This window comes from Macaca nemestrina, chromosome 14 (genome assembly GCF_043159975.1).
Source record: "Macaca nemestrina isolate mMacNem1 chromosome 14, mMacNem.hap1, whole genome shotgun sequence".
Lineage (NCBI taxonomy): Eukaryota > Metazoa > Chordata > Mammalia > Primates > Cercopithecidae > Macaca > Macaca nemestrina.
Genome location: NC_092138.1, coordinates 64641490 through 64658220, shown reverse-complemented (window position 1 = coordinate 64658220; position 16731 = coordinate 64641490). Strand labels below are relative to the sequence as shown.

The 16731-nt window shown below is 47.4% G+C and overlaps 2 protein-coding genes across 14 annotated transcripts in view; both read right to left on the bottom strand.

Moving 5' to 3' along the window:
• LOC105485722 (phospholipid-transporting ATPase FetA-like) overlaps window positions 1–6123 on the bottom strand; it is a 111236-nt gene extending 105113 nt beyond the window's left edge. For 2 of the 4 annotated variants that reach the window (XM_011748135.3, XM_011748140.3), the window contains exon 1: window positions 6042–6117. The gene's annotated coding sequence lies outside the window, so the exon portion shown is untranslated. Of the gene's footprint in view, window positions 1–4378; window positions 5135–6041 lie in introns of those variants that run through there. The other 2 variants (XM_011748139.3, XM_011748136.3) reach the window with 2 other exon arrangements.
• Window positions 6124–7524: 1401 nt separating this feature from the next.
• Window positions 7525–16731, bottom strand: part of LOC105485723 (unc-13 homolog B) — a 232160-nt gene continuing 222953 nt past the window's right edge. For 5 of the 10 annotated variants that reach the window (XM_011748144.3, XM_011748153.3, XM_071077964.1 and 2 more), the window contains 15 exons: window positions 16400–16526; window positions 16059–16155; window positions 15685–15828; window positions 15283–15360; window positions 14718–14795; window positions 14297–14385; window positions 13905–14057; window positions 13655–13778; window positions 13491–13547; window positions 13219–13299; window positions 12498–12645; window positions 10944–11000; window positions 9584–9676; window positions 9260–9419; window positions 7525–9105 (listed from right to left, as the gene is read on the bottom strand). In XM_011748144.3, coding sequence (XP_011746446.2) covers window positions 8820–9105; window positions 9260–9419; window positions 9584–9676; window positions 10944–11000; window positions 12498–12645; window positions 13219–13299; window positions 13491–13547; window positions 13655–13778; window positions 13905–14057; window positions 14297–14385; window positions 14718–14795; window positions 15283–15360; window positions 15685–15828; window positions 16059–16155; window positions 16400–16526 — 1772 coding nt within the window. In that variant the 3' untranslated portion in view covers window positions 7525–8819. The remainder of the gene's footprint in view (window positions 9106–9259; window positions 9420–9583; window positions 9677–10943; window positions 11001–12497; window positions 12646–13218; window positions 13300–13490; window positions 13548–13654; window positions 13779–13904; window positions 14058–14296; window positions 14386–14717; window positions 14796–15282; window positions 15361–15684; window positions 15829–16058; window positions 16156–16399; window positions 16527–16731) is intronic. The other 5 variants (XM_011748154.3, XM_011748155.3, XM_071077968.1 and 2 more) reach the window with 1 other exon arrangement.

The window sequence follows — 16731 nt, the reverse complement described above, 5'->3', positions numbered from 1 at the left end:
TCTCACAGAAGCAGATATGCCTATCATTCCCTAAAATAAAAGCTACATTTTCCCCAAACTGTTGTATAAAATTACAAAAACTTCTAATCTACTCTGTCCGAGTTTCTCTGAATTAGCTATTACACCCAATGCACAAATCCCCAGTTATTCCAGAAATCAAGGTTCCCCAACCTGATTCCCAGCACATGAATCTCAGCAAAGCTAACAATTACAGAAGAAAACAAAAGGTTTTTTTTTTTTTTCCCTAATGCTATGGAAGAACATATACAAAAAAAAAAAAAAAAAAAAAAGGGGGAGGGGGGAATAGAAAGCAAGTCTTATCCCAAAATGCATTTAAAAGGCACAGTCCCAAAACTACCAGCACTCCACAGGACACTTCTCAGTTAAACTCCCTGTCTTGTCCCCTCCTCATTTCAACTACAATGTCTTTTTCACAGCAAAACACTCTAGGAAAACCTTCTAAACTTAGGAACTTTAAAATTCTGGGAGTGGTGGGAAGATGTTCAAACAGCTACTAGTCTATGATGCCATTTAGATGACTAGATCTCCTTCAGTTTATTACTTCTGGTTCCCAACTTTTGAGAATTTGCCAAATTCTTTTATTGTAGGTTTTTTTTTTTTTTCTGTTTCCTCTACTGAAGGAAAATGAGTGAGTCTCAAAATCCTCATTTACAACTTTCTCCTTCCCAAAGTGGTTCATGGACCCCCTGATAACTTTTCAATAAACTTAGCTTTGGTTTCAAATAGTTTAAAGCAAAGAGCTGAAGATGAATATAAAATAATATTTAAACACAAAATGGAATGGCGAGGAATCTTCAAAACACTAGTTTCTTAGCTACCACCTTTTTCTATTTCCAACCTCACAGTCTCCCTCGGGAGTTCTCAGTCTATAAGGCAGGCTTTATAAAGTAACTGTGTGCTATAAATACCCCTCTGTCTAGAGTTTTCACTTGGGTCTGAACAAATATTGGAGGTCACACCATGTCCTTCTGGCACTTGTAACTTCTCAGTCTCACAAAGTAAACTCCTTATTAGGTATCATAATACTGATCCTTTGGGATGGCTTATCTTCTATTTCTTTCGGTCTATAAAAATGACTGAATGTTTACTGAGCTAGTCTTAACTATTTTGCACATAGTAGGTATTTAACAATGTTTGTTGGCTGGGTGTGGTGGTGGCTCATTCCTGTAATCCCAGCACTTTGGGAGACCGAGGCAGGCGGATCACCCGAGGTCAGGAGTTCGAGACCAGCCTGGCCAACATGGTGAAACCCTGCCTCTACTAAAAATACAAAAATTAGCCGAGCATGGTAACATATGCCTGTAATTCCAGCTACTCAGGAGGCTGAAGCAGGAGAATCACTTGCACCCAGGATGTGGAGGTTGCAGTGAGCCGAAATAGAGCCACTGCACTCCAGCCTGGCTGACACAGTGAGACTCTTTCTCAAAAAAAAAGTTTGTTGAAGAGCATCTTAGAAACCAAGTGTTGTGCTTTCCTTTAAACAAGTGTTACTGGTTTTAAAATCAGGAGCAAGGGTGAGATAAAAAAAATAAACAAACAACAACAAAAAAACTCCAACAGGAAGTTTGGAAAACTCAGTTCTGTTTCTTAGCTTGGAATCCTAAATCATTTATACCTAAAACAAATGATTCATTCCCAGTTTTCTAGCTTTTCTTATCTACAATAAAAGGCAATACCTGTCACTTTCTTTCCTTACTCAAGAAAATAATGTAAAGCAGGGGTTTTCAAAAGGAGTTTTGAAAGGGGAGGTTTCTCAGAGGCTGGAGTTAAGTGTGAAGAGGAGAAGGAAGAGCAAGAGGGCACTTTCGCTCAACTTGAATAACTGCTTTTATCTGGAATATTCCATATATTTTCCACTGAAAAGGTAGAAATGGGGTCTGCTTTTTCTCAGTGGCAGGAGGGAAACTAATAGTCTGGTTCAAAAAACAAGAGACAAAAATAAAGTGCTTTTATGATTGGTTCTTATGGGTCCCATTTATTCGGTGTTCTAGTTATATTCATGTTTGGAAGGATTTATAACAAATTAGTAACAGTAAAGTAACTAAGTAATTGGGAGGCAGAACACTAGGGGTAGAAGGGAGACTCAATTTTCACTCTATATCCTTTTGGCTACTTAAGGTTTTGTAAGACAACTTTGTGCGTGAATTGTTTTTTCAAAAAATGTGAAGACTGCAACTTCCTGTAAACAACATTCAGTGCAGGGATGATATATGTCTCTTTAGAGAAACAGAACCAATAGAAATCATCTATCTATATATAGAGAAAGAGATATATTTATATATACATATATAAAGTCTACATAGACAGATTAAAATATACATCTCAGGAAACTCAGGTAGGACTTTTAGAGTCTTGAGGCAGGATTTCTTCCTCTTTGGTAAACCCCAGTTTTTGCCTTTAATTCCTTCATCAGATGAGGCTCACTCACATTATAGAGGGTAACCTCCTTTACATAAAGTCAACTGACTGTAGATGTTAAGCACACTTACAAAATACCTTAACAGAAAAAACTAAAATTTTTATTTTTATTTATGTTTTGGGGATGGAGTCTTGCTCTGTTGCCCAGGCTGGAGTGCAGTGGCACCATCTTGGCTCACTGTAACCTCCACCTCCTGGGTTCAAGTGATCCTCCCACCTCAGTCTCCCAAGTAGCTGGGATTACAAGCCTGCACTACCACGCCTGGCTATTTTTTTTTTTTTTTTTTTTTTTTGAGATGGAGTCTCGCTCTGTCGCCCAAGCTAGAGTGCAGTGTGGCGCAATCTCGGCTCACTGCCAGCTCCACCTCCCAGGTTCACGCCATTCTCCTGTCTCAGCCTCCTGAGTAGCTGGGACTACAGGCGCCTGCCACCACGCCAGGCTAATTTTTTGTATTTTTAGTAGAGACGGGGTTTCACCATGTTAGCCAGGATGGTCTCGATCTCCTGACCTTGTGATCCGCCCGCCTCGGCCTCCCAAAATGCTGGGATTACAGGTATGAGTCACCAAACCTGGCCATGCCAGACTAATTTTTGTATTTTTGGTAGAGATGGGGTTTCACCATGTTGGCCAGGCTGGTCTTGACTCTTGACCTCAAGTGATCCACCCACCTCGGCCTCCCAAAGTTCTGGGATTACAGGTGTGGACCACCGCACCCAGCCGGAAAAACCTAAATTAGTGTTTGATTAAATAGTACTATGGCCCATAGATGCTGAAAATAAATAAATAAATAAATAAATAAATAAATAAATAAATAGTAATACTGTCAGAGGTGTTTAAATACCTCCATCTTGAATAGAGCCTTGGTAAAATAAGGCTGAAACCTACTGGGCTGCATTGTCAGACAGTCAGGCATTCTAAGTCACAGGATGAGATAGAAGGTCGGCACAAGATACAGATCATAAAGACCTTACTGACAAAACAGGTTGCAGTGAAGAAGCCAGCTAAATCCCACCAAAACCAAGTTGGTGATGAGAGTGACCTCTGGTCGTCCTCACTGCTACACTCCCAACAGTGCCATGACAGTTTACAAATGCCATGGCAATGTCAAGAATGCCTATATAGTCTAAAAAGGGGAGGCATAAATATTCCACCCCTTGTTTAGCATATAATAAAAAACCCCATAAAAATGGGCAACCAGGCCGGGCGCGGTGGCTCAAGCCTGTAATCCCAGCACTTTGGGAGGCCGAGACGGGCGGATCACGAGGTCAGGAGATCGAGACCATCCTGGCTAACACGGTGAAACCCCGTCTCTACTAAAAAATACAAAAAACTAGCTGGGCGAGGTGGCGGGCGCCTGTAGTCCCAGCTACTTGGGAGGCTAAGGCAGGAGAATGACGTAAACCCGGGAGGCGGAGCTTGCAGTGAGCTGAGATCCGGCCACTGCACTCCAGCCTGGGCGACAGAGCAAGACTCCGTCGCAAAAAAAAAAAAAAAAAAAAAAAAAGGGCAACCAGCAGCCCTCTGGGCTGCTTTGCCTATGAAGTAGCCATTCTTTCATTCCTTTACTTTCTTAATAAACTTGCGTTCACTTTGCTGTATGAATTTGCCTCAAATTCTTTCTTGCGCAAGATCCGAAAACCCTCTCTTGGGCTTTTCTGTAGAGACAGGGTCTCGTTATGTTGTCCAGGCTGGTCTTGAATTCCTGACCTCAGGCGATCCTCCCACCTCAGCTTCCCCAAGTGTTGAGAGGCGTGAGCCCCTGTACCTGGCCTTACGGATATGCCTTGTCAGGCAGTCCTTCTTACAAAGTTGTCTCTAGCTGGGCTCTGGTACCAACACTTCCCACCTTTCCCCTGTAGGTCTAGAAGTGCTACTGATTCACCACTGTTGCTAGTCTGTTTCACCATTCCTTGTTAGTCTCCTTAATATTGATCATACCTCTATATGGGTTCTTTTCAGTTCAACCATTTTAAATATCAACTGTTTTTCTGCCAGGACCGTGATACACTAGAAAAATAATAAATGGCATATTTTCTTTTCCTTTATACTTCCATTCATTCACGTCCCAATATTTGCAAGAAAATCTCCTCTTTTTCCTCTAATTCAAAGCTTCCCATCCTCCCAAGTCCAACAAGTCTCTCTAAATACTCCATTACCTACAGAGCAACACTGTTGTTACCACTCTTGTGTGGGACCTAGTGTGACATCAGCATTCTTGTCCTTCTAGTTCTATGACTGTTCAGCTTTGCCAGTCTGGTTATCACAGCAGGGCAATAAGCTCCTTAGGGGTAGGGAACTTTAGCAATTAGAATCGCAAGTGATAAGCATATTTTAGCTGGAAAGAGCCTTAGAGGTTACCTTGTTTTACAGATGAGGAAGTTCAGGCTCATACAGGGAAAAAGTCTTTCTCACACAGCTATATAGTGGCAGAGTTAAATCTAGAATCCAGATTCTTCCTACTACTTCACCATGCTTTGGCGCTGCACTGGGTAATGAGTAGGCACTTAACATGCTGATGACTCACTTTTAAATTTATAAGGGGTTTTTGTCTCTTTTTGTTCAATGCTAGGCCTCATGCCTAGATGAATACCTGGCACATAGTAAGCGCTCAAAAAATATCTGTTGCATTTGAACCCAGTAACAAGCAAGACAAATTCCTTGGAAGTTAATTAGAACTCAGAGGATCATTTATAATAATCCCCTATACACTTAAAGAAAATGTATAGTTTTCAATGTGCTTTCATATATATGAGCCCATTTGATCCCTCTGAGGTAGACATGGCAGGAATTATTAGTCCTAGATGACAGATGCAAGTTATTGAGGCTCTGAGAAGTTAAACGTCATCTCCTGACTAGAATGTAGCAGAACTGGGCCCAGTCTTCTGACTCCTACTTCAATACCATCTCCACTATTTGCTGCTTTTTCAACTTTGCCTGTCTGCTTCTGGAGTTGGGTGGATCATTCAGGGAGTTAGTCCGAATATTCACAATGAATATGTCGGCGACAACTTAAGCTGAAAGATGTGATTTTTCTTTCTTAAAAGCCCACTGTTAAACGTACTTCTGTTCTAATTCTGATTAGATATAGCCTACAGAAATCAGTGGCTAATTCAAATCTGAAAGCTTGCTGAAGCCATGGGTAGCCAGCCAGAGTTTGACTCTTGCCTCTAGAGTAGGTATCCTATGCCGAAGAGTGGGAGGGAATGATAGCAAAAGTGCTACTTCAGATCAAGTATGGGACAAGGATTATGACTTCTTAGAGAATCTGCATAGCGCTGGAAAAGTGGAAAACTCCCTGAGTTAACAAGAATGTGCAATTACTGGAGGTTTGGGGGTATCTGCTTCATAACTGGAAAAATGTGTGCCCTTTAGGAGTTATATGGGGGATAAAGCCCTCCTTTCTTAGATAATCTCGACAAATATGTCCTCTGTGGGAGTGTCTGGAAAACCAGTATACTCGAATATGGGGAGTGGTCTCAAGAAAGTATGAGGATGGACAGCTACTGGAAATACTGATGGGATAGTCTCTCTCCAAGGAATATTGGGAGGGAGAAGGCGATAACCTCTACTCGGGCGCCCCCTTTGGGCTCCTCTTGCTCACCGTCACCGCCCAGCCTCCGACTCCAGCGACTGCCATCTTAACGCACCTTCCTGCGCAGGAGCCCTAGAGCCCCAGGTTCCGGCTTAGAGCAGAGCCCCGCCCACAAACCACGCCCACCTCCCATGAGCCCGCCCCTGGCCACACCCCTGTCCTCAGGTGCCGACCCATTATGTTTCTCCAAGGAGGGGGCCCCTAGCTGCCGATTTGGCTTTGAAGTACCCGAACTATGCTGACCGTTGAGGGAATGGAGATGAAACACTCAGATCCTGCCTTTGGGTAGGTCACCGGCTGACGAGGGGAGAGGGACAAGTAAATTATAACAATGTAGAGTGCTGTGGAGAGGCGTCCGGATATCAGAACCTAGAAAGCAGTGGAAAGGGCTGGCTGACTTTCCAGCAAAGGGAGCAGCATGTGCAGGCACGGACTGGTAGGAGCGCATGGTGCGTGTCGGGGACCTGCCGGGGCAGTGCTTTAGAATAGCTGCAGGATAGCGGCAAGGGGGGCGGTGCCGGCTGCACATATATTGAAGGGTCCTGGAGTTTCAGCCTGGAGGCTATCGGTGATCACTGAATAGTTTAATAGGAGAAGGACTTTATATTAGAGTGTGTGAAGAGAACAGGGTAAGAACGGAAGCAGGGGATTATCACAGTAACTCAGGCATGAGGACGTAAAAGCTGCCACGACTCTTGTGGTAGTCGTGGGAATTTGAGGCGACCCAATGGATTCAACAGGTAATTTTGAGGCAGAAATGTTAAGTGGTTGGCTTGGGAGAGGAGCAGGGAGGAGGAAATTTTTAAATGAGCAACTGAACTCTAAGGATTTATTTAGCAAGCAGTGGAGACGGAGCAACCCCGCCTGGTGCCCCGTTAGTCCCTGCCTCACAAGTAGTGATGGTGCAGGTTGAGAGAGTAGGTGAACACTATCTTTCTTGTTTCAGCTTTTCCCATTTCCATGCCAGGAGGCCCTTTACCTTATTTCTTCCCCTTTGGGAGTAGGCATTCTACTGCAGCTCTTCTTCCTTGAATAGAGCCTGAATGAAAGGCCAAGGTACAGTCCTAAGCCTAATCTTCTGTCCTATCTGTGGCAGCCTCACTCCTCTGCCAAGATGGGCAGGCACACCTCTCCCCAGTGGGCCCCTGCCTTGTCCTCACAACCCAGGCTGTGATCTGTCCTAGCGATTCTAGACAAAAGGAAGAGAAGCATGGACGAGTTTGCACCAGACTACCTCTACTGCTACTCTTTTGGACCTTTTGCCTTATGTCCCATGACTCTCTTAATTAGATTGGTGGTCTCAGCTCTAGGACAGGATGTTAGCCCAGTGGTGCTTATCCAGAACCACTTTAGGCTTCACCCACTGGCTGTCAGGCATGGGGGTGGAGAAGTGTGAAGCAGCAAAGGACCATTAGGCCAAAATCTACCATTATAGAGGACAGTCATTTCCATGGCTTTCCACACATTAGCAGAATTACCAAACCCCAAAGGCTGCTATAAGATAATTTATTACAGACTAGCCTATAATCTGTAACAATGGCACATATAATAATTAACAACAGCAAAGATGCTTGGTTTCTTGTTTCATGTAATGGCCAGTACATCTGTGGACAATGTCGAGTCCTCAGGAAGTCCAGGAGGCTGCTACAGAGGAAATCCAAGAACCATGTCATATCTCTGAGCAAGTCTTGGGAAGTCCATCTGACTCTCTGAAAGTTTGTCTCTGACCTCCCAGGGAATGTTGAGGGCCCCCTCCATCCAGCCTGTACAGAGGGATCAGAGTCCAGGCTCCTTCTACAGGGTTGAATATCTGAGGGGAATAGCAAATGACCCAGATGAAAGAGAGAGACTGAGACCAAAGTCTAGATTCTCTCTGCAAGGTGGAGGATGGCTAGAAGGCAGTGGACACAGATGAGCAGGACTTTTTCTAGACTGGTTTCTATTTGGCTTTGTTCAGGGCCTACCCAAGAAGAAAATACTCCTGGATCCTTCAACTACCCCTCAGGTAGATACATGTTAGAACAGCCTGTCACGTCCTCAAGCATCACTCCCCTGCCTAGACGAGTGAGGCAGGGAGACTCCCAGGCAGGTGGCCCCTAGTGCCTGGGGTCCAAAGAAATATTCTTCTCAGGGCTTTGAAGCACCACGTGAACCTGGTCCTACTCATGATACAATCTGGGGAAAGGGATTAGCACAGTTCATTTCTAGAAGGTATCTTGTTCAGTTTCAAAGCCTTGTTCTCATTGGAGCCACAGAAAATCAGTGGATTCTGCTCAAGGGACAGTCTAAATTCTATTCTGTGTACTCCTGCCCTGGCCATACTCCAATCCAGACCACAGGGCTCAGCAACAGGCTCAACTGACTACCCAGCCAGCCAGGCACAAGTTCCACACCCTCTACACTTGTTTTTCTAATGATTGGTGTGTATGTGTCTAACTGGATAAGCTGTGGCATGGAGATGGTAGAGGTGGAATGAGGAGTGGAGGGGTGTCTACCAAGAATGGCTGACACTCTCAGAAATGTTTGTCCTTCTCTCTTTATGGGAAATTTCTCCATATGGTAACCCCACATACCAGCCCCTAGTACCACAGTCCTGCTGGGTCAGGGCTTCATGACCCTTTCTGTGAAAAGCAATATTATCACCACCCCAAATTTTTCCTTAAATATCTTTAACTGAAGGGGTCAGCCTCTTGACTGCAAAGATCCTAAGCTGATTACACAGCTAACTCCCACTGGCTCTGATTTGCGAAATTGCTGCTGCCTGATTGGAACAGGAGTCGAAGGTGTTCAGCTCCCCTCCTCTGTGGAACGAGACTCTGATTTGAGTTTCACAAATTCTCGGGCCACCTCATCATTGCTCCTCTGAGACAAAATCCGGAGAATGGTCAGGCCTGTCTCATCCATGTGGATCTTCCGGCCCAAGGGGCACCAGCAGGCACAGCTGCCCTTGGCTGTGACATCCCTCAGAGGCATCACAGCCAGCCCTAGCACGCGATCTTCCCGGGCAAAGCAGTAATCCTTCACGCATATCTGCAACTCATAGGACTCGGGCCCCTCTTCATTTCCCAGGAGGCTGTGAGCACAGGATAGAAGTTAATGAGGCCAGAGTTGAGAGTCTTCAGCTGATTTCACCCTAGTCTGCCATCTCCCAGGGCCCTCCTCCCCACCCACCCCTCAAGTTTTACCCCCATCCCAGAGTACTGCAGGTCCCCCACCCTGTAACTTACAAGTGGAATGTCTCATTGTACTTGGGGGCCCAGTTGTTGCTTTTGGACTTGGTTGTGAACTTCCTCTTCTTATCACTTTGGTGTGGGCCAACCATGGTCACCTCCACGAAAGGCCGGAACATACCCGCTGTCTGCCACTTGAGGTCATTGGCAGCCACCACTGCCCAAACAAGGGAAACCTGTGAGGGATCCCACCAGGAATTCCCAGTTCTTGAACCCCACGTGACCTTCCCCTTGGAGAAGGGCTGAGATGAGCCCCTGCTTTTGAGTGATGAGTGAGGCCACTGGGCAAGGAAAGGGCAGACCTGTAAGTCCATCACTCACCTTTCACTGTGACCTTGTGCTCCCCAGTACCCGGGTGTGTAAACAAGTCCACCTGAATAGAGACTTCTCCCACAGGATCGTCCACACCAGACCCTGAGGGACAAATGGAGAGATGATCCCCCATTGGAGAACACTAGGAGGTAAAACTGAGGGGTGAGGAGGCCACCGCCCTATACCCAAAAGCAAGAAGCAATCACCACAGTAACCATGGGAAGTAAGCAATAGAAGAAGGGAAAGAAATGGGATAAAGAACAAGGCTGTGTCTTGTAACACAAGTTAAGCTGACAGCATCTTAGGCACAACATTTTCCAAAAATGCACTAAGACTCTCTCTCAAGGATCCCCAAAACTATCTCCTAGGCTGAAGGATTTTTCATTAAAAGATGTTGGGGTAGGACAGTGCCATCGCCTTATATCTGTGTCTGGGAATTATGTTGACTTGGTGGTGTCTCTTAATGGAAAAATGTGGGTCTTCTCTAGCCAAAAGCAGCAACCTTCCACCTATGCCCAGGATTCCTAGAGGTCCCTGCTTGGGAGGCTGCAGGATTCCTAGAGGTCCGTGCTTGGGAGGCTGCAGGATTCCTAGAGGTCCGTGCTTGGGAGGCTGCAGGATTCCTAGAGGTCCCCGCTTGGGTGGCTGCTGTGCTCTGAAAGACTTCATCCCCCTCAAACCTGGGCCCCTCTATAGAATGAACTCCCCAGTTCCAATCTCTGAAAAGAGCCAATCTATAGGCTCCCCTTAGCAGAGACCCCACCCTATTTTAAGCAAACACTGGGCCAGGTGTGGTGGCTCATGCCTGTAATCCCACCACTTTGGGAGGCCAAGGCGGGTGGATCATGAGGTCGGGAGATCGAGACCATCGTGGCTAACACGGTGAAACCCTGTCTCTACTAAAAATACAAAAAAAATTAGCTGGGTGTGGTGGTGGGCACCTGTAGTCCCAGCTACTCAGGAGGCTGAGGCAGGAGAATGGCATGAACCTGGGAGGCGGAGCTTGCAGTGAGCAGAAATCGTGCCACTGCACTCCAGCCTGGGCGACAGAGTGAGACTCTGTCTCAAAAAAAAAAAAAAAAAAAAGGAAAAGAAAAGAAAAAAAAAAACACCACAATCTTACACACCAGAGAAAATCCTTCTTTGTCCTGAGGCAGAGGGGTGGGAGAATGTTGAGAACACAGACAGGGATCAACAACAGAACCCCTTCCTGGGCTATATGAAGGCATTGCCCATCTCTAAGACTTGGGATAGAGCTCCTAAACTTTGACAGCTGGTTCCCCCACCCCCAGCACAAGTTGCTCATTCTAGCTCCCAGGGGTCAGTGTTAGCCCATGTTAGATCCATATTTGCATGGTGTACAACATACCCTTTTCCGGCCGAATGTCCTCATTAGCAGTAAATCTAATACCTTTCCCATCATGCACTGAATGAGGACAGGCAAGTCAGAGGTAGTAGCAGCAGCAGAACAGAGAAAGAAGAATTCGTTAGCAGTCTAAGGAGTTAACAGCCATTCAAAGCAGCTCTACACATATTCTGAGGGAGCACAGAGGTGGGGCAGAGTGGAGAAAGAAGTGAAAGAGCTGGAGTGAGTGTGTGAATGCTCCAAATTAGACTTCATGGGTCAGAGACCAACCAAATCATAGGCAGAAACAGTAGAAAAAGACAGGAGGTATCTGAGACCAGCAGGACAAGAGAGAGGCTGGAGGCTCTAATTTCTTAGACCCTTAAACGATAAAGCAATGGGTAGAAAATGCACACACATACATAGGGATTCTTCCTGCAGTCTCCAACCTTGCTCTCACCATATGTGTGCTCATTCCAGGCTCTCCTCATCTTTTATCAAGCTTAAAGCCTAATGCTTCTAAAAAGCCTTTCTGGATTAACTCAGATCTTCTTTGATGGTGTGTGCCTGCACATGTACCCAGCTCTGTAAAAGTTCTCCCTGTCCACTTAAGTAAGACTCACAGCTCTTCTTTGCTCTCTATTCTTCCCTCCCTGGATTGGAAATGAGAACAGATGGGGAACAGAGCAGTACTTTAGGTCCCTTCCATTTTCTGACCTCCCATCACCAGTCTACCTGCTTAAACCCCTCACCCCTCTAGGTCAGCCCTGTGCCCCAGATTCACACACAGCTCAGTAATGCCTAAGTGTCAACTTCTGCCACCAGTTTCGCTCCCCCAGGCAGCCTGCTCAGGTTTCCTAGGAACAAGCAGTAAGAAATGTGCCTGAGGTGCCTCTGGGGAGGGCTATGCTCCAGCATCAGAATTTCAACCTGAGCTACATCTATGCAGATGTGTTTTGTTTTGGACAGGCCACGCGAAAGGTAGGAAGGGTTTCTGAGCACTGAAAATCACTGGGAGAAAGCCGGCTTCCTGGGTCCCCTGTGCATAAGCAGCACCCCTGAGACTGGAACTACAGCTATGCACAGGGCCCCGGGATCCACACCCTCCCTCCAGCAGCTGCCATGGTTTGCCTCTCTTCCTTGTCTCCCTATGCATGCTGCAGAGTCTGGAAAGTCTTTTGCCTTCTCTCCCCAGGACAACTCCCAGCAAAGCTCCCCACACTACGAGCCTTCATATTTCTCATGGCTTTCATTCATGCTCAAGTCTTCCTCACAGATTTTTCCTTCTTGCCGCTTACCAGTCAGGGTGTACTCCTTGAGCTCAATAAACATGCATGGGCCAGGCAATGTCTGGGAAAAGAAATCTTAGACATATCTCCCAGGCCTCTGTGATTCTCCTGCCTGGTAATGGGTGTGGGGTGGATATAAGTACTGAGATCAAGCAATCAAGATCTGAATTTGAAGGGCTCTCTGAAGAAGTACCTGGATCTGCCCCCAAGGGCATGAAGATACAGACTCCCTAGGGGAAGATGTGTATCAGAGAGGAGAGGTGGAAACCCAAAGCCCTCAGGGCCTTACCTTGGGTGGTCTGCGAGCGCACAAAGGTCTTGATGAGAGTGTCAGTAGTCTGTGTGTACAGAGACAGGGCATAGCGTAAAGACTGTAGATCTGGACTCTTCTCCAGGAAGGTTTTCTTCAGCCCATTGCCTCCTGCATGGAAGTATTGCTGCAAGATAAAAGAGCACCTGTGACTGCTTCATCTCCTTACAGAAAGCAGCTCCCCAACATTGTCCTCAGAGAAGCAAGAAGAGGGCTGTGAGAACAGGCTGTTCAGGAACACCCACAGAACCAGAGTCATAGGCTCCTGGGTGAAGAGTATTATTTGGGTATTTGGCAGGATTGGTAGGGGATGGCCACAGTCTTGGAGGTGGGGTGGTGTTTGAAGGATGGGTCTTTCTGGACAGGCAAAGAAATGGAATAGAAGCATTTCAGGCAAGGAGAAGGACCAAAAGTGCTCTTTTACCCATCTGAACCTTAGAGAACTTGAGACCTATGACATACCTCTCCTAGGTGCCTTGAAGCACAGTTCATATGTTCCTGCCTTATATCACCTTACCAATGATAAGCATCTTGAACTTAGGAACCGTATCTGATTCTCTTTGTATCCTTGGCAGTACATAGTAACTCTCTTCTGGATGTGGAGTGCTAGGAGCTGGAGGGACACCTGGTCTAGGAGAGTGGAATGCCAGGGCCAAGTGAGTGTGGTAGTAAGGCTGTCTGAAAAAGGGGGGGCCTCCACCTTGATGGTGTCCAGGGCGAGGTCAAGGACTGCACACTGCTTTGGAGTGAGATTCCGTGTTTCCTCTCGCACCATGTGATCCTGTTCAGAGAAATTAGCAGCATCAGGACAGCTCAGAGCAGTCACGCACCCACCTGCCAGCCCACAGTGCATATTCATCTCCTCCTTTTCCTCTTCAGTCTCCAAAGCTCCAATTTCCTTCCCCCCAGCCACCCTCTCTCCATGACTTCAGAAGGACCACACCTGCCAGGAGGACCCCACACCCAGAGTACCTTGAGTTTGGAAAGATGGCTCAGCTCCTTGGCAGCAGTGAAGATCAGCTGGGTGCCCTGGGCAGAGAGGGAATCAGTCAAAAGCAGAGGACCCCAACTCCATCAGGAAGCAGGGAGTGAGGGGAAGGGAGACAGCAGGAGGAAGTGGAAGGAGGTGTCCTTACCGTCTGGTCAGTGAGTGGGGGCAGAACAATCATCCTCTCCATTGTGTTCATCACCACGCGCCAGAGCTCCTTCAGTACACGCTTCAGAACCGTCTTCTCACACACAGTGGCAAAGAGGGTGAGGCTGCAAGTCCAGGCAACAGGTGAGGCCAGGGTGAGAGTTTGAGAACCCCTCTTCCCAAGGAGCTCCCCTGCCAGATGGCATCTGCTTTGCTCATCCCCACAGGATAGTCCTGAATGCTGTACTCACTTGCCATCCAGGAAGTCCATGAGAGGCCGGAGCACGCTATCTGCATCCTGAGTCGCTGAGGCCCTGGCGTCTGGAGATGCATTCCCTGTGCCCCGAACCTGGCCCAGGATGTCGGCCATTTGTCGAACACACTCATCAATCCGTACCTGGAAACTACACACGTGCCCACAGTGTAGCCTTCCCCTCCCCAAACACATGCTGTCCCTGGAGCGGCACCAGCTATTTGGTCCCATTCCCATATGCTCATGGTGCAGTTCCAGCAGGGACAGTCAGCAGGAGTACAGGGAAGATCCGCACACCTGCAGCTATATGGAGAGGTGTGGGGCAAGGGCTCTGGGATTGGCTAGGGACCACATCTGGCTCTGAGGGCCTTGTATTGTGGGGTCACTGACCTGTTTCCAAACACCATGCTGAGCTCATCCAGAACCGTATTCAGTTTCACCTGCAGCTCCTTCAGACTGTCTGCAGCTTCAAGGTCCAGCTATATTCACAGGAGGTAAGCCTGGCTAGGCTGCTTTTCTTACCCTCTTCTACCCTGCCACACCCTTACTACTCCCTTGCAGGACCCTACCCCAGTGCCTATTCCTCCCTCGCAGGGCCCTACCCCAGTGCCTATTCCTCCCTCGCAGGGCCCTACCCCAATGCCTATTCCTCCCTCACAGGGCATTACCCCAATGCCTCTCTCAGATTAAGCCAGCCCAGACCCCAAGCTGAATTCCTGGCCTACACCTAGTAAAGAGAGGGTAGAGTTCTGTGGCCAAGGAGCTCAGGAATAAAGGGAAAATACAGTGACTCCCAAACCCTAAGACCTACCTCCTTGCCTCCCATGGCCTCAAACATTTTCTCCAGCTGGACCCTCAGTTGCTGCATGTTGTTCATCAGGATGCAGGGCTTTGGGGACAGATGTAGCTGTTGAGTCTTGGCTCCTTTCAGCATAGGGCCCATTAGCCTAGGGTCCCTCCCTCTCTCACAAAAGCCACAGGGACTTCACACATTACATAGGTTTCTCCCTAAGCACGAAGAGCTGGGGCCAGTTCAGAGAATTCTCCTTGACTAAAAGCAAATGTTTTCATTTTAAAGCTGGGTGGTAGGTACTCAAGTATTAATGTATTATCCTTTAGAACTCGTTGAATATCTTAAGTTTATATATAAAAGACTAAACAAAGGTCTAGCTTAGCAGAGGATAATGTAGCAAATGAGACTCACAGGAACTCTGTCAAGTTCTCATAATTTTGTGGCATGGATCTGAAGCAAAGCCATGGTGGGAATCAGGCATCAGGAGTGTCACCCCAACCCTCAATTCTGAGGACAGCTTCAAAAGCAAGGATTCAAATGTCATTCACTCTCTTTCTCTAAGAGTCCCAGGGCCTGAACCTACCAGTTTCTCCTTTGTGCAATAGGCTGGGAAGTCCTTTGACAAGATGTCTGCATATTGCATCAGCACCTTCCCAATGGTCTGAGAAGAGAAGAAAAGGAAAGAAAAGGAAAGGGAACTCTTAGCTCTTCTATGGGGATCTTGCCTAAGGTGGCACTTCTCATCACAGAACAGTAACAGCAGGGAGGTAAAGGGGGAATCACAGTACGGGACAAAGCTCCCTCTCAATCACAGAACAGCACTAAGACAGAACCATCTGTCTGCCCCAGAAACAAGCAAAGGAGAATGGGGGTCACAGGAGGCTCTACCTGGAGGCCACAATGGAGAAGTGCTGAGCTCAGGCCTGTGATGAGACTGTGAGTGTGGTGGTGGTAAGGGGGAGGGAGTAGGAAGGGTTATGGTCACCTTAGCAAACCTCCTCATGTAGTGGGCAAGGATGCTGGGGTCTGGGCATTCCAGCTTCCGGATGATCTCAAAGCTCTGATTGAGTTGTGTGAAGACATCCACCACAGAGCAGGAAAAGAGTGCATGCTCTGATGTCTGCTGGAACTAAGGAAGACCACACACAGGGTCACCATCCACAGCTTCTATCTTTTCCCAAGCTTGTAGAGTTTGAAAAGGCTCTGACCCAGCAAGGGTGGCTAGTGGCCCTCAACAGCCCTCCTGTGAACTCCACAGGACAGGCATAGCCATCCTGGCTAAAGCCCAGTAACTTCTGCCGATAGCTAATTGCTGGGAGACCTGGCCTGGACCCTGTGCAGCCAAAGCCCCTGACTTACTCCATCCTTCTTATCTCGCTCCAGGGCCCCATGCAGGAATTCCAGGGATACATCCTCATTCTCATCCAGCCATTGTAGCACAAACTGCTCAAACCACCTGCAGTCAGAGCAGGAGAACAGGGGGTTAGAACTCGTGGTTGGAATATGCCATTTCCTGACAGCTCCACTAGACTGGGATCCTCTGGATGGCAGGGCACAGTTTAACACTTTTCTCTGTCTACAGTGGTACCTGGAACAGGCAGTACCCAAGACTGGCTTGTTGAAATGAATTGGGGATACTAGCCCTGCCCACCCAGAGGGCCATCTTCCCTTCCCTGTGTAGTGCCCACATGATGACTCACGCTGGGTACTCAGGCACCTGCCCCTGGAGGACAGGCAGATCCCGCACGTATTCATTGTGGAGCCATTTCACCTTGAAGTGCAGGTTCATGTAGTCAGCACTCTTACACAGGCGGTCTTTCTCATGCTCTAGTGGTAGGGAGAAAGGTTGGGTCAGGTCCCAGCAGTAGAGTCCATGGTTCCTGAGCCTTCCCAAGGCAGCAGATCTGGTCAGGCAACTCCATCAGATGTCCTAAGACAAGGGTGACTCCAAACCTCCTTCTCACAGCCATCTCTCCCCACCAGTGTTCTGCTGAGCAACTCTCCACAAGCTTGGCCCAAATCTTCCTCTAGA